Source organism: Chiloscyllium plagiosum, unplaced genomic scaffold (assembly GCF_037043375.1).
Source record: "Chiloscyllium plagiosum isolate Xiang-an unplaced genomic scaffold, Cpla_swu_hap1 HiC_scaffold_13, whole genome shotgun sequence".
NCBI lineage: Eukaryota > Metazoa > Chordata > Chondrichthyes > Orectolobiformes > Hemiscylliidae > Chiloscyllium > Chiloscyllium plagiosum.
The window spans coordinates 13,109,476-13,135,415 of record NW_028270151.1 but is presented as its reverse complement, the minus strand read 5'-3'; the positions used below and the strand labels follow the sequence as shown (position 1 = coordinate 13,135,415).

At 39.5% G+C, this 25,940-nt stretch overlaps 2 protein-coding genes across 3 annotated transcripts in view; one reads left to right on the top strand and one right to left on the bottom strand.

Moving 5' to 3' along the window:
- Positions 1 to 1,841, bottom strand: part of hps3 (HPS3 biogenesis of lysosomal organelles complex 2 subunit 1) — a 71,228-nt gene extending 69,387 nt beyond the window's left edge. Inside the window, exons 1-3 of one of the 2 annotated variants that reach the window (XM_043702683.2) lie at positions 1,668 to 1,841; positions 1,269 to 1,541; positions 32 to 550 (exon numbers count right to left, since the gene is read on the bottom strand). In XM_043702683.2, coding sequence (XP_043558618.2) covers positions 32 to 550; positions 1,269 to 1,482 — 733 coding nt within the window. In that variant the 5' untranslated portion in view covers positions 1,483 to 1,541; positions 1,668 to 1,841. Of the gene's footprint in view, positions 1 to 31; positions 551 to 1,268 lie in introns of both variants that reach the window. The other variant, XM_087993328.1, reaches the window with a different exon arrangement.
- Positions 1,842 to 1,886: 45 nt separating this feature from the next.
- The window catches only part of LOC148148243 (transmembrane protein 145-like), a 67,376-nt gene continuing 43,322 nt past the window's right edge, over positions 1,887 to 25,940 (top strand). The window contains exons 1-9 of the mRNA XM_087993926.1: positions 1,887 to 2,080; positions 2,200 to 2,242; positions 9,587 to 9,661; positions 14,545 to 14,622; positions 15,779 to 15,865; positions 19,731 to 19,832; positions 22,711 to 22,795; positions 22,873 to 22,944; positions 23,029 to 23,097. Coding sequence (XP_087850052.1) covers positions 1,887 to 2,080; positions 2,200 to 2,242; positions 9,587 to 9,661; positions 14,545 to 14,622; positions 15,779 to 15,865; positions 19,731 to 19,832; positions 22,711 to 22,795; positions 22,873 to 22,944; positions 23,029 to 23,097 — 805 coding nt within the window. The remainder of the gene's footprint in view (positions 2,081 to 2,199; positions 2,243 to 9,586; positions 9,662 to 14,544; positions 14,623 to 15,778; positions 15,866 to 19,730; positions 19,833 to 22,710; positions 22,796 to 22,872; positions 22,945 to 23,028; positions 23,098 to 25,940) is intronic.

The following is a 25,940-nucleotide window of genomic DNA, read 5'->3' as shown; positions in this document are numbered from 1 at the left end:
GTACACTGGTGTTGATCAGTTTCCTACTGACCTTCTCCAGGGTCATTGCTTTGTCTGTCAATGTCCTTGTTGATTGGCACTTCCTTCTGGACAATCTGTTGCTGCACTGCGTTCGTCACTTGCCTGGTCGTCTCCAGCTTCAGCACCATCACTTCCAAGTCCCCTATCATGGCCAAGCAGCCATTGCAAAACGCCACTTCCAGCAGCTTGAAACCGACATGCACCACCAGGAATCGTTCGAAATCGAACACGGCGCTCTGCCCAGCCAGCGTCACCTCCTTCAGCCGGAAGAAAACCACCTTGTTGTGGCAGCCGACCACCAAGTCCCCCTTGACGGGGCAACAAGAAACGGAGACAGGGGGCTCCGAGAGTGGCACCTCGACGATTTCCATCTGATCTTTGGGGGCCCCTTCAAATGGAGCCTGCAGCATATGCCCCACCATCCGGATGCCAACTCGGGACTTCCCTTGGGATTGGCATTCCTTCCAGTTGAAATAGATACGCAGAGAAAGAACACTACTCTTCTCTTCGATTGCAACAAGATAGCGCCCTGAAAGGGGGGGGGGGGGGGGGGAAATAGGAGGCACAAAATAAATGAATGACAAGTGAATCATTCCGAGTCATAGAGACGTACAGCACAGAAACAGACCCTTCGTTCCAACCTGTTCATGCCGACCAGATATCCCAACCCAATCTAGTCCCACCTGCCAGCACCCGGCCCATATCCCTCCAAACCCTTCCTATTCATATACCCATCCAAATGCCTTTTAAATGTTGCAATTGTACCAGCCTCCACCACTTTCTCTGGCAGCTCATTCCATACACATACCACCGTGTGTGTGAAAAGGTTGCCCCGTATGTCTCTGTTATATCTTTCCCCTCTCATCCTAAACCTATGCCCTCTAGTTCTGGACTCCCCCACCCCAAGGAAACGACTTTGTCTATTTATCCTATCCATGCCCTTCATGATTTTGTAAACCTCTATAAAAGGTCACCCCTCAGCCTCCGACGCTCCAGGGAAAACAGCCCCAGTTTGTTCAGCCTCTCCCTGAGGCTCAAATCCTGGCAACATCCTTGTAAATCTTTTCTGAACCCTTTCAAGTTTCACAACATCTTTCCGATAGGAAGGAGACCAGAATTGCACGCAATATTCCAACATTGTTCTAACCAATGTCCTGTACAGCCGCAGCATAACCTCCTTCACGCACGTTATTTGATCAGGTCTCCACATGCACTGACTTAAGGAATACCATGCGGAAATATTTTACCTATTTCGCTGAATGTTATTTTCCGGACTTTCCCGAGGGCGTTAAAGGTGCAGATGGGCTGGCATCCGCTGTCAGTTACGTTGAACGCTTCGATTTTACACCCGGCGGATACCACGAAGAGAGTATCCCGCCCGCAGCACAAAGTCTCCGGTTCGTGTTGAACGGGAATGATTAGCTGAGCGGCGAACGGGTGACAGTTGTACACTCGCACCATCTCCAATGCATTGACACCCTCTCCTTCTGATAAAAGAGGTGAAGGGATCGGGAAGCAGCCTTTAAATCACCAGGATCAGACAGAGGGAGGGAGTGTGGGAGAGGGAAAAACACCATTACACAGCTTTTTTAGTTAAATCCAAGCTTGACAAAAAAACATTGCCAACTAAGAATAAATATACTTGCAATTGAATGAGCGCAACTTAACGTCTAGTTATATCTCCAAAAGCTGTTATAGTCGGTAATTGATGCGGACAAGCGAGTTGTAGGAAAATTACTTTCCCACAAGTTCTCATCGTTGCATTTTTTTTGCTTCTCCCGTGAACACAAGACCCTTTCTGTTGGAATGTCCCAGACCGCTTCCGCAGCCACTGTCACATTTTCGCCTCTCAGTTGCCTCGGCCAATGGGAAACGCCAGCCCCTGGCAGTCTCGCTGTCAATCACAAGGGGCTCGGCCAATGGGAAACGCCAGCTCGTGGACCCAGCCGTCATCAGAAGCCGTCTGGCCAATGGGAATGAGACTATGGACGTCATTCAATCAGTCAAAGTCAACACTCACTCAGCAAACTTCCCCCAACAAAGTGAAAGCTGCAATGGAGTTGGAAAGGCTGCTAAAATGTTCAGTGTGTGTGTGTGGAGGGAGAGGTTTTATTTTTAATTAAAAATGAAGTCGCTGGCATTCCAGTGAGAACTGGAATGGTGACAGTTCCGGTGAAGTTTGATACGGCCCATTTTGCTCTCTCTGAAGAAGGAATACCAGGCTCGTGTTTCTCCAGCTATTTAATTTTGCTTGTCTGTCTCCGCTACGGCAAGTCAAATAAGATCCTTAGCATTACAGTATTTCAGACTATTTGTCCCACATTCAATAACATGATACCGGATTTGGTTGTGGTCTGCATTCAACGTTCCTGCTTAATAATACACACTCCCACCCGCACCCCACCCTTGACTCTCTTGTAGATCAAAAATCTATCAAGAGCCTCGAACGTACAGTGTAGATGCAGAAATCTTCAACGCTTCAGTACTTGAGGTTTTGTCACCTGTAGACTATAGGAACAGGAATTGGAAGATGAGATGAGGCTGATGAACTCGTTTACCTGATTGAATGGTCTGCTATGATGCAAATCTTTTACTGTCTGCGCCCTCGTGTGTTTCTGTCCATGCACTTAAGAATAGTAGTCTTTATATTTCTCTCCTGAGTTTCGCATTCGTCATCAGTTAAATTTCATCTGCCATTTTTACAACACATGCCTCTTGAAATCTCTCCATCCTACTCACGAGGAAATCATCTATACTCACGAGTTATTAGTAGAGATTGAAATTACATTATTACATCACAGGCTATTCAGATCACTGCTCATATTTATATTTTAAACGAGTCTCCTACCACCTCTCCTCATCTCACTCCATGAGTATATTCTTTGAATAATTTCTCCCACGTTTGCTTGGCTCATTTCCCCTTTAATGTACCTATGCTATTTGACTCAACCACCTTCTGCGGTAGCAAGTTCCACATTCTAATTGGTCTCTGTTTGAAGGACTGCCTCTGAGTTCCCTACTAGATTTGTTAGTGATCAGCTTCGATTAGTCACCTCTGATTCCACTATTCCAGACTGACAGTTTTGTTAAATATCGCTTTCACATTTTCGTTGGAGTTGAAACATTCATGCTATTAAAATATATGAAAATTTCAATGATTAACAGTGAAATTAAATATAAAGCCAATATCAGAAAGTAACTTAAATGCAACACAATTTTTCCTAGTGACAGTTGTTCACAAATCACGTGCAATGCTATCTTGTGATGGAAAAGGTTTACTCTGCTGAGATTTTCCAATAGAGGTGAAATTCCATATAGCTGCTAGGAATTGATTCATTCACATGTCTATCAATACGGAAGTGGGAGTTTATTGGATGTTCTACTGTCAATCAAAAGGCAAGGGTCGGGGAGATAAATTGTTATTGCCCCCAGGGCAAAAAGCAGGGGGACTGCACGATGCTGGAAATCTGAAGTACGAAATGCAACTTTTTAAATGAACATTGCAAACTGTCAATTTTGTTTTTAAAAAAGATATGTTGCCCTGTTTCTGTCAATGTAATAAAGGGGCCGGGATCGTAACTTCGATTGGTCTGTTCTGTTTGATCCAATAGAGTAACAACCCACCTCCCGGTGACAGAACAAAAGAAGATCTGTCGTGTCCGTCGTTTTGATTGGTCTATCCTGCTGTCAATCGCATCTTTAGCCTCCCAATGGGTTAACGAGTCGCCGGCCGGTGACGCAACCTAGAGGCGGGCAAACAGGCATATTCATTACGATTGGTCCTTCCAGCTGTCAGTCAATATGCAGGTTTCCCGATATGCTAACTGCCCGTCCCTGGATGGGATAGGTGGGAGACCTTTACATTGAATGGTCTGTCTTGCTGCCAATCAAGGCTCAGGTTGCCCAATGGGCTAGCCTTATTCAGGAGATGTGATGCAATGGGCGGGCACATGCTTCCCCGCCTTGCGCGCTCCCTGTCAGACAGTGGGGGCCGCGTGCCGGGGTGCACCTGCAGTGAGGGGCGTGGCTTAGGCGCCTCAGGTGTGAAGGTGGTTGTCCCTGAGTTAACGGTCAGCCATGGGTCAGGCATGGATGGTGCTAACTCCTTTACTCACCATCTATTTCTCGTTAGTCAGTGGGAAGTACAAGGCTGGGAAACTAGAGACTGAGAAGGTAACTTTATATTTTAAAAAAACAATTAATTGTTGATGGGATCCTGGGAAATTTCTTCCCCTGGCTCTTATTGTCAAATTGGTGCTTCTGACCAAATTGTGGGCTTCAGTCTCTGATTTCTCTTTTACTCTTGGGGGATAAGAGCACCATCAGCTGGGCCATCATTAATTGCCCATCCCTAATTGCCCAGAGGGCAGTTAACAGTCAACCACATTGTTTTGGGTCTGGAGTCACATGTAAGGGTGACAGATTTCCTTCCCTCAAGGATATTCGTGAATCAGATGGCGGTTCCTGACAATCAAACAACAGTTTTGTGGTCATCATTAAAGTTTCACTTTAACATTATTGATTGATCCATCGTCACGTGTACCAACATACAGTGAAAAGCTTTGTTTACAAGCTGTACAAACAGATCATAGTAAGCAAGGATGTACAGATCAAAAGACTCAGACAGAGGCATACAGGTTACATTGCAGAGGGAGAAAGTGAGGACTGCAGATGCTGGAGATCAGAGTCGAGAGTGTGGTGCTGGAAAAGCAAAGTACGTCAGGCAGCATCCGAGGAGCAGGAGAATCAACGTTTTGGGCATAATCCCTACATTGCACAGGGCGTGCGCTAGGCACGATCAGCATTACTTGAGGCTAGACAGTCCATTCATGGGCTTAGAAACAGCTGGGAAGAAGCTGTTCCTTATCCTGTTGGTGCATGTGTTCAGGCTTATGTATCTTCTGCCTGATGACAGAGGTTGTAGGAGTTTGTTACTGGGGTGTAATGGGTCTTTGATGATGTTGGCAGTCTTTCTGCAGCAGCGAGCCATGTAAGTGGAGTCCATGAATGGAAAATTGGCTCACATGACATCTTCCATGTGCACACCACCTTCTGTAGTTTCTTGAATTCAGATTCTGCAATCTGCTATGAGCGGGATTTAAACCTGGACCCCACAACATTACCTAGAACTCTGGAATAGGAGTTTAGTGATAAAACCACAAAACCATCATGTTGTTTTAGGTAGACAAAAATATTCACGGTCTACAACTGACCTATTTTAATGTGCTTTGGAAAATGAAATCAAATAATCCACTCAACCCACTTCTATCTTTCATGTTTTAATATGTACAGTAATTCTGAGCGATTCCGGTTGATGATCGCAGCATAATGTTCACTATTATCTTCTTATTTCTCTTATCAGTTTCTCAGTCCCTCATCTGATCTGATGAAGCATGTACTACGTGAGTGTAGTTTTTTGTTTAATCTGTTCTTTCCTGAGACATTTGATGATGCCTTAATCAAATGGCTAATTTTTTGAGTTTGTTTCTGTTGCACATGTTTGATAACAATTGGTCGGTTTAAGACCAGAAGAAATAGGAACAGGAGTCGGTCATTTGGCCCATCGAAACTGCTCAACCATTCAATAGAATCATGGTTGATCCAATGCCTCGCATCCCTTTCTCCTTAACCCTCTTCCCTTACTGATCAAGTGTCTATCTATCTTAAATATACAGAAGAACTTGGTCTCCACAGCTCTCTGTAACAAAGAATTCTAAAGACTTTTTCACCCTACAGAAGAAATTCTTTCTCATCTCAGCCTAATGTTGGTGCCCCTTAATTCTGAGACTATGCCCTCTGGTCCCATGAGGTGAAACATCCTGTCAACATTTACTCTGTCAAGCTCTTTAAAAATCCCACAAATATTAATAGTTGGTACAGCATTGGAAAAATAACTCGTAAGCAGAGGTGAAATGATTTATGAAAAGAGAACAGAAGAGACAAAACCTTTTTAGGGAGGATCAATGTGGGAAGATGTTACTTCCAACTGGACTGGTGGCTTCTTCATAACCAAGTGGAAACAAGCATTAAACCGAATCAATGAATTGCTATGGTGCAATAGTAGGCCAACTTCTTTCCTATGAACTGTTTCTGGGAGCTATTCCTCTCAGTATCCCTGTCATCAGGCATAAAAGCAATGTGAGAGATCAACTGAGCCTACAAGATGTAGTAGCTTTCATGTTATTCCTCAGAGCTGGGGTTGGGATAATTTGGAAGATGGTCAATATTATAAAATACTTGATTCAATAAAACACATTAATAAATCTATTGAAGAATGTTTAGTTGATAAATTAATAAGATAAGCTTATTCCAGCTACTCAAGATCAGTGTCATGTGCTTTCCTCATGTAACACACAACTATGATTGTGGAGAAAATGAAAGTTAGATCATGCTCCAGTACTTAGAAATACATCATCTGACTGTTAGGCTAAAATACAGAGTTCTGTTTCTCTCCACTATTTGAAAAGACCCTTCTCACTGAATACTTATTGCATGTGTGACTGCTTTACTTTGTTTTTGCATTTAGGCAAATAAGACTACAGTTCTGTATCTGTCACAAGCAAGAAGAATTGCTGATAGTTTTGAGGATTTTTGTTGTTCATAAATTAATACTGGTGAAGATTATTAAATTACATACCAAAGTCTTGGTAATACAAGTCTTGAAGAAGTAAAAAAAGTAATGATTTCAAATATATCTTAAATCAAATAGAATATTTTATGTTTTTCACCAGTAATGTTCCTTTTATAAATGGGCTAAATTGCTAGATTTTTCTTTTGTGAATTGTCAATCTCCTTTTTTTTTATAAATCACTTTGCTCAAGCATATCTCCAAGGCAGGTGGGACCTGAACCTGGACTTTCTGTCCCAGCAACAAGGGCACTACCACAGTGTCACAAGAGCATCATTTGTTGATTAAAGGAGGCAAGTTCATTGGTTTGAAGTAATTACATAACCACTAACGACTGGGCTCTTTTGATTACCCTTTTGATTTGTACTTGGTTGCAGCACAATATTTATTTAAAACCAGTTAACATAAGGTTCCATCATGGCTCAGGTTTGACTTTCAGTATTTCCAAGCTTATTGAGATAGTGAAAATAGCTTGCTCTTAAGCATTTTAATTGTGTGTGCGTCTCTGGAAGAAGTATAAGGGCTAGAACTGAATTTGAGATATGACAATGATCTGAATGGACTCATCTACCATTTTCCAGTTTGGTGATCGGAATAGAGAGTCAGGAATTGTTGGCTGGCTATGAGAATATTGAGCTGAAAATGTATTGCTGGAAAAGCGCAGCAGGTCAGGCAGCATCCAAGGAGCAGGAGAATTGACGTTTCGGGCATGAGCCCTTCTTCAGGAAGGCTCATGCCCGAAACGTTGATTCTCCTGCTCCTTGGATGCTGCCTGACCTGCTGCGCTTTTCCAGCAACACATTTTCAGCTCTGATCTCCAGCATCTGCAGTCCTCACTTTCTCCTATGAGAATATTGATCTTAGTTTAGAACTGGCTTTTGAATTACTGAAATTGCTGGAGAAACACAGTAGGTCTGGCAGCATCAGTGGAGAGAAAAGAGAGTGAATACATCTGAAGAGGGGTTACTGGACTCAATGTGAATTCTGTTTTCTGCCAGACCTACTGTGTTTCTCCAGAGATTTCTGTTTTCCTTTCAGATTTCCAGCATCCATAGTTCTTTGTTTTATGTTTGAATTATTGTGCTGGTTGAAAATTGCTGAACAGCATTTATATTACCTGGGAGAACAGTTTTGCTTTTAATTCCTCTATCTGTCAGTGGATTGAAGTTTTGGCCCTGTTTCAAGGTCTTGATGCGAGCTCATCATCAATCATTTGCTAATGTGTATGATTGTCCACATAAGAAATTTCATTTCACTGTGGTGGTCATACAGAAGCAAAGAAAGCTGAAAAAAAATGTGACAGGCAAAATGCTAGATGTATAGAAAAAAGACCAAAAGAGAAGAATATAAATGTGACAAATCTGAAAGGGAGGTATGTTATTTTTGTGAATCATCCAGTTTAGAGGTATTATTACAACAGGTCGGACTAGACCATTAGGGACGCTATCATTGTGCGACAAGAGCTCTTGAAATGGACAAATGTTGAAAGACCAAGAATTGCATGGCAATGATGACAATAATCTTCAGGCGTTTCTAGACCTGGGGAAAGAAACAAAAGTCTCAAAAGGAGTTGAAAATGGTCCAGAACTCTGTAAAGGAGAAAAACGGAGGTACGGAAACAGATACCAAATTTTACTTGGGAGTCACAGTGAAAGATAAACCAATGTGAATAGTTAGAATTAGCTTTATTATCACGTGTGAAGTCATGTTGAGGTTGTATAGGACATTGGTGAGGCTTCTTCTGGAGTACTGTGTACAGTTCTGGTTGTCCAGTTACAGAAAGGGTATTGTTAAGCTGGAAAGGGTTCGGAAGAGATTTGCCAGGATGTTGCCAGGTATGGAAGGTTTGAGCTATAAAGAAAGGCTGGATGGGCTGGGACATTTTTCATTGGAGCATAAGAGGTTGAGAGATGATCTTAGAAGTTTATAAAATCATGAGAGATATAAATAGGACTAATGTTAGGTGCCTTTTTCCCTAGGATTGAGGATTTCAAGACTGAGGGCGGGGACCTTTTTTAAAGTGAGGAGGAAACTTCTTAAAAAGACAAAGGGCAAGTTTTTACGCAGAGGGTGGTTTGCGTTGTAATGAACTTCCTGAGGAACTGGTGGATGTGGGGACAATTACAACATTTAAAAGGTATTTGGATAAACACAGGAAAAGGAAAGGTTTGGAGGGAAATGGGCAAGGAGCAGGCAGGTGGGATTAGTTTAGTTTGGGATTATGTTCGGCATGGACTGGTTGGACCGAAGAATCTGCTTCTATTTTGAATGACTATGTACTCAACGTGAGTAAAGTGAGAAGTTTACACGTTGCCACTTACAGTGCCATCTTAGGTACCAATGTACCTAAGTACAGATTCTTAAGTACAATATCTTAGGGGGAAGAAATTAGAAAAGTAAAGAAATAAAAAGTCCATCACTAAATTAGAAAAATAGAGAAATAAGAGTTCAGAATAACAGTCCTTCCAAACCAAACCACATTGGACCTCAACTCGAGGCTGGGAGTCTGAGTCCATGCTGAGGCTAAGACACCACATTGGCTTTCACCCTGGACATCACCGTTACCGCCTGAGAATGGGAGGTGAAAGGAAAAAGAAAAAAAATGCACAATAAGAAAGGGGATAAAAGAAAAAAAAATGGATGGAGCAGATGAACCCCAGCTGAGGAATCCTACTCTGCCTCCATCTTGGAGATAAGTAATATACCTTTGTTGATAGGCAAAATAAAAAAAGTTATAGAATAAGATACATTATAGTTGAACAGCCTCAGTTCATTTGTGTCCTGGTCTCTCGAATAATGTGCACCCTTGCTCTTAATAACATTATAAATATAGGCAGCATTCATTCATTAACCTGAGATTGTATTTATTTGAGTTTACTTTCAGTCGCCCTTTAAACAATTACCTGTTTTATTGCAACTGCTTTGTTTTTGTTTCAGAAATGGGTATTTTTGACCAAATTTTGTTTTCTGTCTGAGAAAGGACAGATCAGCTACCATATCCGGTATCCCAAGGTAAGCATTAAATATAGAAAAGCCACAGAATTTCAAATAGCTGAAGAATAAGATGGAATATCCTCAGGTGTACTGACAAAAATAAAATTGAAAAATTAATAGCCCTGTTGATGGACAGTGCTGTGCATTGTCTAGACACCATTAATATTTGTTGTGGATATTTTGCATTAAATAATTTAATTGTTAGAAATCTTTTAAATTTCCCTTGATATATATTTTAAATTTAATTTTAAGAGTAGTGATAAACAGCTCCATTTCGGAATGGCAGGCAGTGACCAGTGGGGTACCGCAGGGATCAGTGCTGGGACCACAGCTTTTTACAATATATATTAATGATATAGAAGATGGTATTAGTAATAATATTAGCAAATTTGCTGATGATACTAAGCTGGGTGGCAGGGTGAAATGTGAGGAGGATGTTAGGAGATTACAAGGTGACCTGGACAGGTTAGGTGAGTGGTCAGATGCCTGGCAGATGCAGTTTAATGTGGATAGATGTATGGTTATCCACTTTGGTGGCAAGAACAGGAAGGCAGATTACTACCTAAATGGAATCAATTTAGGTAAAGGGGCAGTACAAAGAGATCTGGGTGTTCTTGTACACCAGTCAATGAAGGTAAGCATGCAGGTACAGCAGGTAGTGAAGAAGGCTAATAGCATGCTTGCATTCATAACAAGAGGAATTAAGTATAGAAGCAAAGAGATTCTTCTACAGCTGTACAGGGCCCTGGTGAGACCACACCTGGAGTATTGTGTGCAGTTCTGGTCTCCAAATTTGAGGAAAGACATTCTGGCTATTGAGGGAGTGCAGCGTAGGTTCACGAGGTCAATTCCTGGAATGGCGGGACTACCTTACACTGAAAGACTGGAGCAACTGGGCTTGTATACCCTTGAGTTTAGAAGACTGAGAGGGGATCTGATTGAGACATATAAGATTATTAAAGAATTGCACACTCTGGAGGCAGGAAACATGTTTCCGTTGATGGGTGAGTGCCGAACCAGAGGACACAGCTTAAAAATACAGGGTAAACCATTTAGGACAGAGTTGAGGAGAAACTTCTTCACCCAGAGAGTGGTGGCTGTGTGGAATGCTCTGCCCCAGAGGACAATGGAGGCCCAGTCTCTGGATTCACTTAAGAAAGAGTTAGATAGAGCTCTCAAGGATAGTGGAATCAAGGGTCATGGAGATAAGGCAGGAACAGGATACTGATTAAGGATGATCAGCCGTGATCATATTGAATGGTGGTGCAGGCTCGAAGGGCAGAATGGCCTACTCCTGCACCTATTGTCTATTGTTTAGTGATTGATGTGATGAACTGAAATGTGTAACTGAATATTGCAAGTTGTTGGAATGTCTCAGTGAATTTCTCTTTTATTTGCTCCTCTCCTATGTTTGTGAGGAATCATTTGAATTATAGCCCAACACCATCCCTCTGTTCTTTAACTGGGAATATATCAGTGTGTAATTGTGCTCGATACCCTGAAATTGGGATCCAGATGGTAAGTGAATGATGCCAATTAAACAGATTGAGATAAAGGAGGAAACATCATCAACTATTTTTATTTATAAAACACCTTTAACATAAAATTTTCTTCTTGTACGTCGCAGAATGTTATAAAACACAATTGAACAGCAAACCACAAAAGGAGATACTAGTGCAGGTGACCAAAATTTTGATCAAGGATTAGTTTTATGGAACGTCTCAAAGGAAATTACAGAGTTGGGGGATAAAATGCAAAGCTTAGGAAGGCACAGCATCAATTGTGTAACAGTCCAGAATCAGGAATGTTTAGGACGTCAGAATTATAAAAATGCAGACATACGAAGGCTGTGAGGCTGCAGGAGATTATAGAGATAGGGAACTCTGAGGTCATGGTGGGAGTTGAAAATAAGAATGAGAATTTTTAACATGGAGGCATTGGAGAACACAATCTTTACGGTCAATGCTGCGTAAGAAAACATATCAGGAAACATTCAGACCATGACATGTTGTAAGTGATGTTTAACCCAAGAAACTTTGTGAAGGTTGCACATCATAATGACAACATGTGGGCACTAGAAGCTAAAGGTGACAGCCAGTTGGTAGTAGATAGTTCATACTAAAGACTGAAAAGGTAATGACAGCAGTGATCTCATCTATCTGAGTTCAAAGATGAAGCTTATAACCAAGTCTAAAGTGCCACAATTTGGAGAATAAATATTTATTTACATAATCTGACTCTTATTTACTATCATTAATTTTTTAAAAAATGATGGGGCATAGCTAATCTGATTCAAAAATTAGTTTCAAAGATGTTGAAGCACAGCTCCAAGCTATTAAAGCGCTCCTGTTGTGAAATACTGAAGAAAACACATTTGAAAACACAATGACCAGACATTGGTTGATTCTGCCATCTTGCTTCTTGGCAATGGAGCAAAAATTGAAACCAGAATGATGTCACAATGTTTGGCGCAACTGCCACCATGGACACAACCTTAAAATCAACAAACAGGAAAAGGCAAGAGAAATTTTTAACAAAATCTTAAAACAAGAAAAAAACGTATAGTGCAAAGATATTTTTATTTTACCTTTTTATTTAGAGAGCAGAGTAAAGTTGGAAAGCAAACATCTGAGCATGGATTAGTATTCCTTGAACTTTATGTCAAACTTGTAGTTATTTAAAGAAAGGTATCAATCTTTACATTCTACAAAAAATAAAGTGACAATGAAAAAGAGGCAGTCAGACTGCTTTTTGTAGTGTGAAATAAATCATTAGGAACAGTAAAATCCTCTGGTATTTCTGATAATGACTGCAAAGATCCTGATAATTTTGGAGTCTAGACGATCAACTAAATGTTTGAGTAAACTTTAAATTAGACAGGCTTTAGTTCATGTTATAGCAACAAAAGCCAGATGCAACAATCAACCAATTCATATCAGATTTATGTGTAAAGGTACAGAATATGACTCACCAAAGCTAACCTAGAAGAAATGCTGATGGAGCTGGTCACTGAGTCTACACCAGTAAACCCTTAGGAAAAGAGCTTCCAACTAATATGTCATTGCTAGAGGAAGGACACAAATTCAAGCCAATTGTAGCCTGTCAGTCACACCCACATATATTATAGTGTTAACAGTTCAGCAACACATCTAGACCATGTATGAAATGTGACTTGTCTCACCAGCCAAGATGGTGTCCATCACTGTGTGATGTGTAAGTTCTGCTCTTTAAGAGGCTAACATGAGCAGGGAAAGTAATTGCACCTATCACATTTCCAACGCCCCTCCCCCAAGTCCCTCCTCCCTACCTTTTATCTTAGCCTGCTGGACACACTTTCCTCATTCCTGAAGAAGGGCTTATGCCCGAAACGTCGATTCTCCTGTTCCTTGGATGCTGCCTGACCTGCTGCACTTTTCCAGCAACACATTTTCAGCTCTGATCTCCAGCATCTGCAGTCCTCACTTTCTCCAGGGAAAGTAATTGTCCATGGAAGCCCAAAATTCAAAACAATGCTCCACAGCAGCACTGCAATAGTCAACCAAGAAACAATATCAAGGAACCATGGCATGCAAACATGTCAAAGTAGTCCAGGAGCTATCTGCATTGTCACAGCTTACAGACTCTATCATATAACATGTGGCCAGTTTGACACATCACATGAAACAAATCCATGACACCAATTGGAACATGCCCCTCAGTATTAATGTCCCTCCATTTGAATGAAATGTAAAAATTGAATAGGTTATAAAACAGACATTACACTGTACCCAATCGTGTCTGTTATTCAAGGCTCAGGTTAAACTTGCCCTCTAACTGCCAGTTTGATTGGTCAAGCACAAGTCCTTTTATTTTTCCCTTCAATCCTGATCAAGTTTCTGCTTTAGAGAATAATTATTTTGGAATGGATATACGAGATAAGGTGGGAAACATACTTTAAAAAGGCATTTGAGTTTCTCAAAATATTTGCCTGCAGTAGTATATAGGTTCAAACTGGTGTGTAGTGGCACAGACAGAAGGCATGAATAATCCCAAAGAAAATTGCATCCTCTTCGATATTTTCATGTTTAAATTTTGTTTCTTTAAAAAATATGAACAAGCTTACTGGCTGAGTGTGATCACAGGATTGCATCTACAGCAGCTTATTGGATTCCGTATTCCACCATCTGCTGTGGTGTGATTTGAGCTTGGGTCACCAGAACATTACCTGGGTTTTCGAGTCCAGGATAATACCACTAAGCCATTGCCTCCCCATGTGTGTATGCGAGTGTGACTGAAGTGTCGAGCATGCAGTGCTGGAAAAGCCCAGCAGGTCAGGCAGCATCCGAGGAGCAGGAGAATTCATGTTTTTGGGCATAAACCATTCATCAAGAAATGTGCCCTAAGTGACAAAGCAATCCTCCAATATCTTGAATGTTCTTTTAATAAACTTTAGTTTCACCTTAAAGCTTTTTCCTTTGGGTTTATTTCAAGGGTTAGAATCCAAAAACTAGGGTTTGGGAAACTTCCTTCAGCCATCCCGACCCTTGGAAGAGCAACCCACCGAGACCCATTCCTCCCTTCACCTAACGTTATGGGCAATTTAGCATAACCAATTCACCAAACCTGCACATTTTTCAACTGTGGGAGGAAACTGGAGCACACCCACACAGACACAGGGAGAATGTGCAAACTCCACACAGACAGTTGCCTGAGGCGGGAATTGAACCTGGGTTTCTGGCACTGTGAGGCAGCAGTGCTAACTGCTGTGCCACCATGCCACCTGGTAACAGCTTTGATAACATTATCAGATACTGTACATGTATACACCACCTATCACCTTGATTTAAGTATGGGGTATTCCTGAAAATAGTAACTTCCAATATTTTCATCATAAACATTTGCATATTTTTATATACCTCCAGGCAAAACACATTGTGAATTTGCTATTTTACTATGACGAGGTGACCCAATGGCCCTCTGTGTATAAGAACAGCTCAAAGGTAGGTCTGCCAACAAAACTTGTATAAGTATTATATAAATAATTATATGAATAATGATGAAATAGTTAATAATAAGGAGTGTTTCAGGAATTAACCTTCTAGTAAAATGATCAAGTTTCAGTTGAAAGCACCTTACAACTAAGTCACAATATATGCTAGACCTGCTCAGTCAGAATGCAGTTGGATGCGTTTTTCCTCATCTGCCCTGTTGGAGCTGTTGGTGAGGGATGCTGCCTTCCATTGGTCATTCTAATTTAGTGAGTATGACAATATAGACTGCTCAGCTCTACATACAGTATTTTGGTGTTTCCGTTGCCATGGAATCCATGATTTAATCAGTATTGCATACCATTTTAACAGAAAATATTACTACAATCATTTTAGCTAACCACTGTGGCCGCAAACATTTAACAGCACTTTACCACACACCAAAAACATTAAGTAGTTGTACAAATATTTTGTGAATGAGTATTATGACAGTGGCTAGAATTATTATTTACTTTTTATTTCCTGATCAATAATGCAACAACCCTCATGCCTACTGCACTGGACAGTATTGTCCTAGAATCTAATGTTTGCACTGTACGTGTGTGCAGCTTTTTGAATTTTTTTTTGCTTAACTATTTTACTTTCACTTCAGGTATTCCCATCAAGGCTTATGTTACTAGCTCATTGTAGCATATCAGCGGTGCAACTTCACACACTTCTTCTCATGCCCGTGGAACTTGCTCCATTCTTTGATAAATTTGCTAGCATATTTGCCTATTACAGGCAATAGGTGAGCCTCCATTGCGTGGTTCCTCTTCAAGTCTTATCCAAAACAGGTTTGTTCGGAACACAATTAATCTTGATCATGTAGGGATTATTGGAGAGGAATTGTGAACTGATGTTTCCCCTCCATAGCTGAGGTCAATTCTAATATTTGAAATGTTGCTCCAATTAAAACAGTGAACTCATTATATTCCAGAAATTGATCCTGAAATTTCCCTGTCTATGTGGCTCAGTTTACGTACAAGATGCCAGATTTAATCAGACAGCTGGAATAGCATTGTTAGATTTACTAGGTTACTTTATATTTTGTATTTGGTATTGAATTAAGACCTAAAACAAAAAATCTCTGGTAATGCACAATTAATTCTGGAAAGTATTTACTCAGGACTGCTGGAGCAAAGAAGCAGTGGCTGCCAATGGAAATAGTCAACTATTGAACCTCACTCAAAGCTTTTTGTTGTCTGGCTGTCAGGTATGTATGGTATTTGTATCTGTACGCTTGCTCTTAATAAAATGATGGCGATACCCTGAGGGAACAAGCAACATTGTTGTATTTTGTTTTCTTGAGGCTCAAAAGATATATTTAGAAAGTTAAACAGCTGACAAAGGCACACTGTAGTTTCTAGAGATAACAGCAGTAGAAAAAATTACAGAAATAGAATCCATGTGGATTGAGATAAAGGGCCCATCTGATAGTGAAAGGGAAGTGGAGGGTTATATTGTGAATAATGGAAAGAGTAAAAAGAAATACTGAAGAATTTCAAACAATCCAAAATTTCTACAAGCTGTATACAGTTCATTTCTTATATAATAAGTTCAAACCAGGAGAATTACTCTTATCTTTTAATGGGGAGTGAGTGAATGAAAGCGAAGAAGTAAACATGGTGACCATAAAATACACTTTAAGCTGATTGAGCAAATCATAGACATAACAAATATGAGATTGGAGAAGAGCTGAGAATAGAATTTGTGAAAATAAAATAGATGGCGACATGGTGGCTCAGTGGTTAGCACTGCTGCCTCACAGCACCAGGGATCCAGGTTTGATTCCACCCTCGGGCGACTGTCTATGTGGAGTTTGCGCATTCTCCCCATGTCTGTGTGGTTTCCTTTAGGTGCTGTGGTTTCCTCCTACTGTCTGGCAGAAAGCAGGGAGTGGGGATAAAAGGGTCCTTCTCAGGATGGCAGCTGGTGACAAGTGTTGGAACCACAACTTTTCACTTTATATGTTAATGATCTAGATGAAGGAACTGAAGGCATTCTGGCTAAGTTTGCAGACAATATAAGTATATATATTGAGGAGGCAGGAAGGCTGAAGAAGGATTTGGACAGGTTAGGAGAGTGGGCAAAGAAGTGGTAGATGGAATACAATGTGGGAAGGTGTGTGGTCATGCACTTTGGGAAGAAGCATAGAGGCATGTACTATTTTCCAAATGGGAAGAAAATTCACGTTTTCACATTATACTCCATTTGCCAACTTTGAAATAGTTAGATATAGTTCTTGGGGCTAAATGGATTAAAGGGTATAGGGAGAAAGCAGCAACAGGCTTCTGGGATGTATGATCAACCATAATCATAAAAAATGATGGAGCAGGCTTGAAGGGCCAAATTTCATACTTCTGCTTGTATTTTCTATATTTCTTTAATTATTTCATACCCATCAAGGTACTGAAAATGAAGAGTCTCTCTTTTGGTAAGGAACTGGTCTGGATCCTGCTGGAGCTACTGCATTCAGTGCTCTTAGATTTGCAACAATATTTGTCAGCTGTACTAGGTTGCACTGATTCTGATACAAAGCCAGTTTCTGTGAATTTCTAAAAAAAAGGTGCTTGGGTTATTCCTACTGTTTTAAAAAAATCTTTGAATATGTGTTGTCAGGGAATAATGATATTATTTCATGTTTATCTTAATTTTTTTGTTAATAAACTTTAGTTTTATTATTAAGCACAAAATGTTGCAGTGTTTGTTTTCTATTTTAATAAATATTCACTTTCGTAAGGAAAGAAACTTATGTTCTCTCCAGCCACATTCCTGTTGGGGTTCTGACTTAATCTTTTTCTTAACTCAAATCTGGTTACATTAATTCCGTTTGAAACATTGATTCATTTGATTTGGGGAAAAGACATGGATGTGGAAAGAATCCTTTTTCAAATTAACCTTTTTTTGATCAACCAAGGTGGTGGTTGAGGGGTGAGGTAAGAACACAAGAACCAGGAGCAGAGGTAAGCCATTTAACCCCTCGAGCCTGCTCCAGCACTTGATATAATCCTGGCAGATCTCATATTGGTCTCAATTCCACTTCCCTGCCCACTCTCCATAACCCTTCAATCCATTAGGGTGAAGTGTATAAAGAAGAGGAGCCTGTTCATCCCTGCTCACCTGGGAGCTTAACAATTAGCAATATCACACCTGGAACTATAATATCATGGCGAATTGCCCCTGGGTTCTGCTCATAGGAACTGAAAATCCTTGGTTCCATTAGGTTGTGTCTGCTGATTTTGACAGAATCTAAAGGAGGGATAGCAGAGCTACAAAGGCATCCATTTAATAATTCATGAGAAAGGTTGCAATGCTAGAAGACTGGCGGATAGCTGATAATAGTCTCTATCCAAGAGAAGGAGAGGCAGCCCTGAACATGTTCTATCAGTCAGCTTAATATTCGTGGGAAAAGTACTCGAATCCTCACTAAAGAAGAAAGTGGAAAACCGCTAGAAACCGAAAGCATAACAATGAATAGTTAGAATGTATTTCAAAAGGGAATGTCAGGCTTGACCAGGTGAATTTAATTATTTGAAGAGGTAGCAGTGCAGAAAAGAATAATCTTGTAGATGTATTTTATGTGGGTTTTGAAAGGTCTCTGGTGAGGTTGCCATGTGGAACATAGAGTTAGGACACAAATAGCAGAATGGACAGCTAACCTACTCCAAGAGCAAAAGCAAAGAGTAGCAGTATAGAGTGAGACAGGTGGAAAGTGTTGTCCATAAAGATCAGTACTACGACTGCAGTTCTTCACAATTTATGCAAGTGTTTTTGATTTTTTTAATGAAAGTCAACTGAGTGTCAATTTTGGGAGATTCATAAAAGGTTTCCCTCTGTGAGTTCTAGTGAGTTTGCTCATGCATTTTTATGCTCCTTATCTCATTATGTATGCACAATGCCTCTATGGTGCCACTCTCACGCTAATCTTTTCTCATCAGCACCAGAAATACACACCACTTATGGGACTCTGAGAATCCATCATGTTTAAACCCAGGCATGCGTAGATCAATGACTGCCAACCAGAACTTCCCTTCACTATTGCAGTAAAGTTGTCATAGAGTCAGAGAGATGTACAGCATGGAAACTCTTAAAACGGAGAGCTTAAAGTTTCTTGGCTTTTAGTAACCTGCAGATTTCTATCCAAGCACTCCTGGTCCAAAAGTTGCACAAATTAAACTGAAGTAACTGTTTTCCTTGGCCTGCTGTGAATTTTTAAAACTTCTTCCTAGGAGAAAAGCTGTACATGCTTTTGATCTACTGAGGTCTTCTCTGAACTGCCCTAAAATCTTTCAATTTCTGGGTGCTTTAAACTCAGATCAATCCATCATTATTCTGAACAGAAAACAAGCCAAATGGCTTTCAATTGTTTATTCTACCTCAGCTCAGACAATGTTTTTTATAAAAGTTATCTCGGGAATGTGACTTGAAAGAAGTTCTGGGATTTATATATTAATAAATCAAAACCTGCAACCCATTCTAAAAGATTAAAGACTTAACAGCAATCTAGGTTTGCTCAATATATCGCATCAGCATATGTGATTATGATCTTTTGCTATAAATTCTGTGTCCTATGATTTTACTCCACTAGCTACCTGATGAAAGAGCAGTGTTCCAAAAGCTTGTACTTCCAAACCTGTTCAACTATAACCTGGTGTTATGTGATTTTTAAATTTATAAATGCAATAAACACCCGCATGCTATTACTTTGAAATTTGAAATCTCACACATTTGACACTATGAACAGGATTTTGTCCTCTCTGGAGGTTATGAGGAAGGAGGCAGGAAGACCAAATAAATTTGTGGGTTTGTGCACTGAATACCATTTAAGCACCTAATTGGTGCTTGATCCAGTGAATGTTCTTGATGGTGATGGAGGTGGGTTAATTTCACCTGAAGTTACCCACCGTCAGATTTTGTGCCCAGAGCACTATGTTCTCAGGAGTATCACAGATCATAATCTATGGTTCAGTGTTACATTATTAGTCAAACTCAGTTGCTGCCACCAAAGTATCTTGAAATACTCAGCTAACAGTTTAAATGCAGAATTTACAGTGTCCTGTATCTTCCCACTTGTGCAGCTGGTTGAAACAAATGGAATAAATTACACAGATTGCCAAAGAAGACTCAATGTTCATTCAGCTAGGGAAAGATGGTGGTTTCTTGCAATCAGTAATTGTAAGGTATGAATAGTTTTCTACACTGTTTAATAAACACCAACAAGGCTATATCTATCATATAAAAACATTAATAATTTAGGTATTCTAACAAATTTTATGTAATCTCACAATGTTAAAATGTCATCTTAACAGATATGATGGAAGAGAAGCACACTTTGAAATCTGCATTAAAGCACTCCAGAATGCTCTGAGAGTAATTTGTCAATTTAGTTGATAGGGAATTGGAGGTAAAAATGTTGGAAAAATTGGGGAATGGTTGAGCATAGGTCTTATAATAAGCCTAATACTTACTCCATTCTTACTTCCAAGTTACCTTTTTTAGTTTGTGTATAGTATTGCAGATTCTGATGCAAATATACCAAACTGCTAGTGTAGATACAAGCTGCAAAAACTTTCAAGTTAATGGTTCAAATGAAAACAGTGCTGTTGCCAGCAATGGTTATATTTGGAAGAAAGTGACTTCTAGATTTTCTCAGAAGACAGCAATTATTGTCATCTCCATTTCTGATTTGAGAACAGAAATGAACAATGTAAACCATAGAGCAATGTAAATTGAAAAAGGACAACATTGCTGTGCTTGGAGCTATTAGGTAGTCTGAGTGTAAGTGAAAACAGCCATGTTAGAACAGCACATGCACACATGAAGCCAACAAGCTTGTTTGCAACACAGCTGAAGAAACATAAAAAGTCAAAGTGACCATTCAAATCAACACAATGGAGGACAATTTTTTTTTCTTGTTTAAAAACATGTAGAATAACCGGCACCAAAATGGTTCATTTTGTTAATATAATCTGTGCTGACATTTATACGACATTCTTTTAATGCAAATTTTCTACAATGATGTTTAATGAATTTTAATGATTCACTGCATTCCTCATTATTCTCTCATTTAACGACCATCAAAGGACATGAACTGAGTCCTGAAGGGTGACTGAGTTCTGGTCTTGGTAAACTATTGCAAATTGAACTTACAAATATATTCAGAAAGGAGAATAATGTGTTTTTTTTCTGTGCATAGCAATTCCAGTATTGTGAATAAGGCATAAAATAACTTTTCCTATTGAACCTTCTCCCATAACAAATATGCCACCCCACATAGATGGATTAGTAGGCATCAGGCTATTAAGGTAGACTTATTCACTGTAATTCAATATACCAAACATTTCCTGTAAATTCTGCAATTCAGTTTTTTTTTAAACCTTCCCAACTAGACATAGTTAGTTTCATCTTTAAATTCCAAATCTGAGGATTTAGTTGAGAAAGAGTGGGTTTCATTTCCAAACCCATGAAATTATTTCTGTTGTGGTCCTTTTCATTTTTTTTTTGCTGAAAGGACCGCTTTTCAAATGGGTTAACAATGATGGGCAAATCCATCAAAATATAAAGCAATAAACATTTGTATTATATGTATATTTGTTTTTGTGAGTGCAAACATCATTAATGTGTGAATTTTTGCCAAGGCTGTCCGATTCTGTGAGCTTTGTGATTGATATTGCAAAAATGTCTGATCTTTCTTTCTGCTGAAAGATGACCTTACAGTATCAGAAATATGACTGTTGAATCACACCTTGGGGCCCTTTCTGGAGTGAAATTGGGCCTGGTGTCTCCACTGATGAGACCATTGTCACTATTTCAAATGTAACCTTCCATCATCTACTTACTTACTCAGTGTCCAGCTGGTGAAAATCTCGGGGCTTCTTTTTCTTCTGCCTACCTGCAGTAAAATATTGCTCTCATGCTGTTTGATATGTGCCTGATCTGTATCATCACATTTGCATAATTTTACAGATCCACTAGAAATCACAAAGGAACACAAGGGGTCTACAAACCAGTTTGAAAATCACTGTTTTAACCAATTTTGGGAGCAAAGGCAGCAGGGTGCTTCATTGATATGTATTTCAGTGTGATGTAGAAAGAATGAATTACATTGTAAATACTGGTAATTTCAGAAGTGTAAAGGAATAAGTTCGAGTTATAAATAACAAGTACAAAAACTGATGTCGACATTTTCTTTTGTGGCAATGATGTCTGATGTTTTTTAAAGAAATTTTTGCACATTTGATTGTAATTTAATGTTATTAAAAATCTGTTTTGGTATTTTTTTTCTTTCAATTCTCAGTTTGCCTCAGGTAACAATCCCACCTCTGAGTCAGAAATTAAGGGGTTCATGTTGTACTGCAGTTTGAATATGTTATCTAAACTAGTACTCCAATGCACCATTAAGATGCTGGGTCAGTGGAACTGCCGAGTTTTGTAAAAGACATGAGACGATAGCCTGCATTCCGGATTACATTAAAGATCCCATGGCATTAATTCCAAAATCTGGTCAATGATTCTTTCAGGAACAAAATATTGCTTTTAGGAGATCAAACATGTGAGAGATCGAAGCTAAATCTGCCTTTGTGATGTCTTACAGATCAAAGCTGCATGTGAAGCAGCACAAAGTGTTTTAAGTCACTGTTTTCTCTTGCATTTATGCATGTCAGTAAATTGTTAAAATTCCTATCTCTTTCCTAAAAAACCTGAAAAGTTGTAGATTGGTTATTATTTCAACAATGTCCATATCAATATTAGACATACTGTTAAGATTGTACAGTACACTTGAATGTTACAAATACTGTCAAAAGTGTGATGCTGGAAAAGCACAGCAAGTCAGGCAGCATCCGAGGAGCAAGAACATTTCCTGAAACATCAATTTTCCTGCTCCTCGGATGCTGCCTGACCTGCTGTGCTTTTCCAGCACCACATTCTCAACTCTAATCTCCAGCTTCTGCAATCCTCACTTTCGTCCTGTTACAAATACTGCCTGACTATAATCTTAAGCCATTGCTGTTTTTTTGTTATATGACCTACTTGTGTAACATTCTGTATTTTAATTAGGGTGGAGGAATAACTATGGAATATAGAATTACTATGTCTAATGGGAAAAATTTGTGGAGAAGACATTTTTCAGCCAATCAGATTGGTAAGGATGTTCAGTCGTCTTTTCAGTTTGTAAAGCGATGATCAGAGTAAACTAAGTTGTTTCCTTTTCTTTTACAGGTATACTTGAAGTGCACATTCTTTCAGTATTCTTATTCTTAATTACATTTGGAGTTTGCATTTATTTTGCTCGTAAGTAAATTGCTGTTAAAGACTGAGGTACCTCATATAACCTTGAGGCTTTTTGAAGCTTTCAGCTTTATTTTTAATACGTAGGTCATTTGAAGAAACGGCGCCTGCTACATTCAAGTTTTCTGATGTTAATGGCCTCTGTAGGAGCAGAAGGTGAGATAGTAATATGTTGTGTCAGTATCGGTTATCACCCTAAATATGAGATCAATGATATATGATAACTATTCAGATATCTACATATTGATTTTGTTTGCCATTGGTATTTAATCCTTTTTCCGTAATATAAAGAGTGTATTTTTTCTGTCTTCACAACTTTTATTAAAATTTTAGATGTCCAGAATGTACTTTGATACTGGTAGAAGTATTAACCACAACTGAGCCATTTTATTTTTGTTTATTTACTGACGGGATTTGGATGTCGCTGGCTAGGCAGCACTTATTGCTCATCCCTAATTGCCCAGAGGGCAGTTAAGAGTCAACCACATTACTGAAAGTCTGAAGTCACATGAAGGCTAGACCAGGTGTGGATGACAAATATCCTTCCTTAAAGGGCATTGGTGAACAAGATGGGTTTTTCCAACAATCAACGTGGTTATCATTAGACTTTTAATTCCAGATTCCTTATTAAATTCAAATTCCTCCATCTGCCATGACTGGTTTTGAACCCAGGTCCCCAGAACATTTGCTGAGTTTCTGGGTTAATAGTCTAGCAATAATCCCGCTAAACCATTGCCTCCCCATATCTAATATTATTCTGATATACCAAGTCTTTTAAAGAGGGACTTTAAAACAAATTAGTAAAGAATTTAAATTTGTATCTGAATTTTTAAAAATTCTTAGAAATAATTGTTTATATGAAGTTTGTATAGCTTTGTGCAGGTGCTATATCAAGTCAAATAAATTAATTCATTATTGAGAATGGAGTAAATGGGATCTCTGGTATGTAGGGCCAAACAGCTTAATCTGTATTAAAACTGAAAGAACTGCGGATCCTATAAATCAGAAATAAAAACAGAAATTGCTGGAAAAGCTTAGAGAAATTAAGAGTTAATGTTTTCGGTCCAGTGACCCTTCCTCCGCGCTAGCTTAACCTAGATTTCTAGCTTAAACTGTATGCTTCTCTGATGTGTAACTAGGCACTCTCAATGAATGGACTCATAAGACATGTCAGCCTAGAGTGCCAATGCCAGAGTACTATCCTGTTTGACTCCATGGTGGTTTTTTTGATTTCTTCCCCATTTTGATGTCATAGAAAGCCGAGATCACATTGAGCAGCATTGGCAGGTAGGGAGGAGAAATGGAAAGCTCTGCCAGTTCAAAGGCCAAAAATCCTGTCCCTTTGCAGCTGATTGTCTTTGACTGCAGCGGATATGACCGAGTCAGCCTGGCCATAGTGGGGATCCTGAGCCACAGCAGGCAGCGTTGAACACAGTTGACCACCAAGACACAGACAATCATCTTACAAGATGAACGCTGCCATTTATGGAGCTCTTGGGATAAATATTGGTTCTCTAGCAAGAAATATATTTCCCATGAGTTCTCAAGGTCTTACATAAATTTAAAGAGAAGCTTTGGCTGCAAAACCAAAATTACAAACTCCTGGGAGCAAGAAAATTTCCAACATGCCTTACATTGGTTTGGACATGGCTGTGAGGATGCAAATGAAGCAAATATTTGAGCTGAAAAAGTCTGGCAGCCTCTTGGATCTTTGGCCATTGACAAAACAGCTTGATGAACAAGTATGGTAAAGCTAATGAAGTGACATGTATTCTTTCCAGGATCTGGCTGCTGTGTACTAACCAACTAATGAATTTACCTCAGGTGTCAAATTAAGGCTTCTTTACACCGCTACCCAGTTGATCTTTTACTTCCCCATGGTGGCTTGTGTATTGGCAGGGAAGACTCTACTCTGCTTTCTGTCTGATTTCACGCACGTCTTCAAACTCTGCTAATGTACTCACTTATTGATTCTTTCTGTCATCACTTGCACAAACTTTATAGTCTTACTTGCATGTTGTGGTTATTCTCCTTACACAAACCATAGGAGGACTCTGGTATATAGGTTAGCTTTGTATTTGTTCAAACAATTTCACTCTTAGATTGGCTAGCGAGTTTGGAGAAGAATTGTAGCTGAACAGCATTAGATTGGCTGAATGGAATTCTCTCTAATATTCTGTCCTAGCTCTGTTCTGCTTATATCTAATCTTTGTTCAACATCAGTTTGATGTGAAAAGAGCATAAGAAATAGGAGCAGGAGTAGACCATCTGGCCTCTCAAGCTCGCTTCACCGTTCAATATTATCATGGCTGATCTTGTTGTCGACTCAGCTCCATTCACCCACCCTCTCACCATAACCATTAATTCCTTTACTGTTCAAACATCTATAAATCTTTGCCTTAAAAACATTCAATGAGGTAGCCTCAACTACTTCCTTGGACAGGGAACTCCACAGATTCACAATCCTTTGGGTGAAGATGTTCCTCCTCAACTCAGTGCTAAATCTGCTCCTCTTTATTTTGAGGCTATGTCCCCTAGTTCTAGTCATCTGCCAGTGGAAACAACCTCCCTGCTTCTATCTTACCTAATCCCTTCAAAATTTTATATGTTTCTATTTTATCTAATCCCTTCATAATTTTATATGTTTCTATAAAATCCCCCCTCATTCTCCTAAATTCCAACAAGTATAGTTCCAGTTTACTTAATCTCTCCCATCAACCAACCCTCTCAACTCCAAAATCAATCTAGACAACTTCCAGTGCCCCTTCGTGCCCCCACCGAAGCCAGTATTTCCTTTCTCAAGTAATTATCAACCTTTATATGCCTATGTTGCTTACATTCTTGTACAATAAACAAAATTTTTCATTCCAGGTCTTTCTCTTATCCTGTCTACAGGAATCTGTTTATACTCCAGTTTGCTCTCAACGTTGATAAAGGCCTTAGGTTGTATAAGGTTCCTCTCCAGTCATTTCTGCTGAGGTGGACCCTTAAAGTATTCA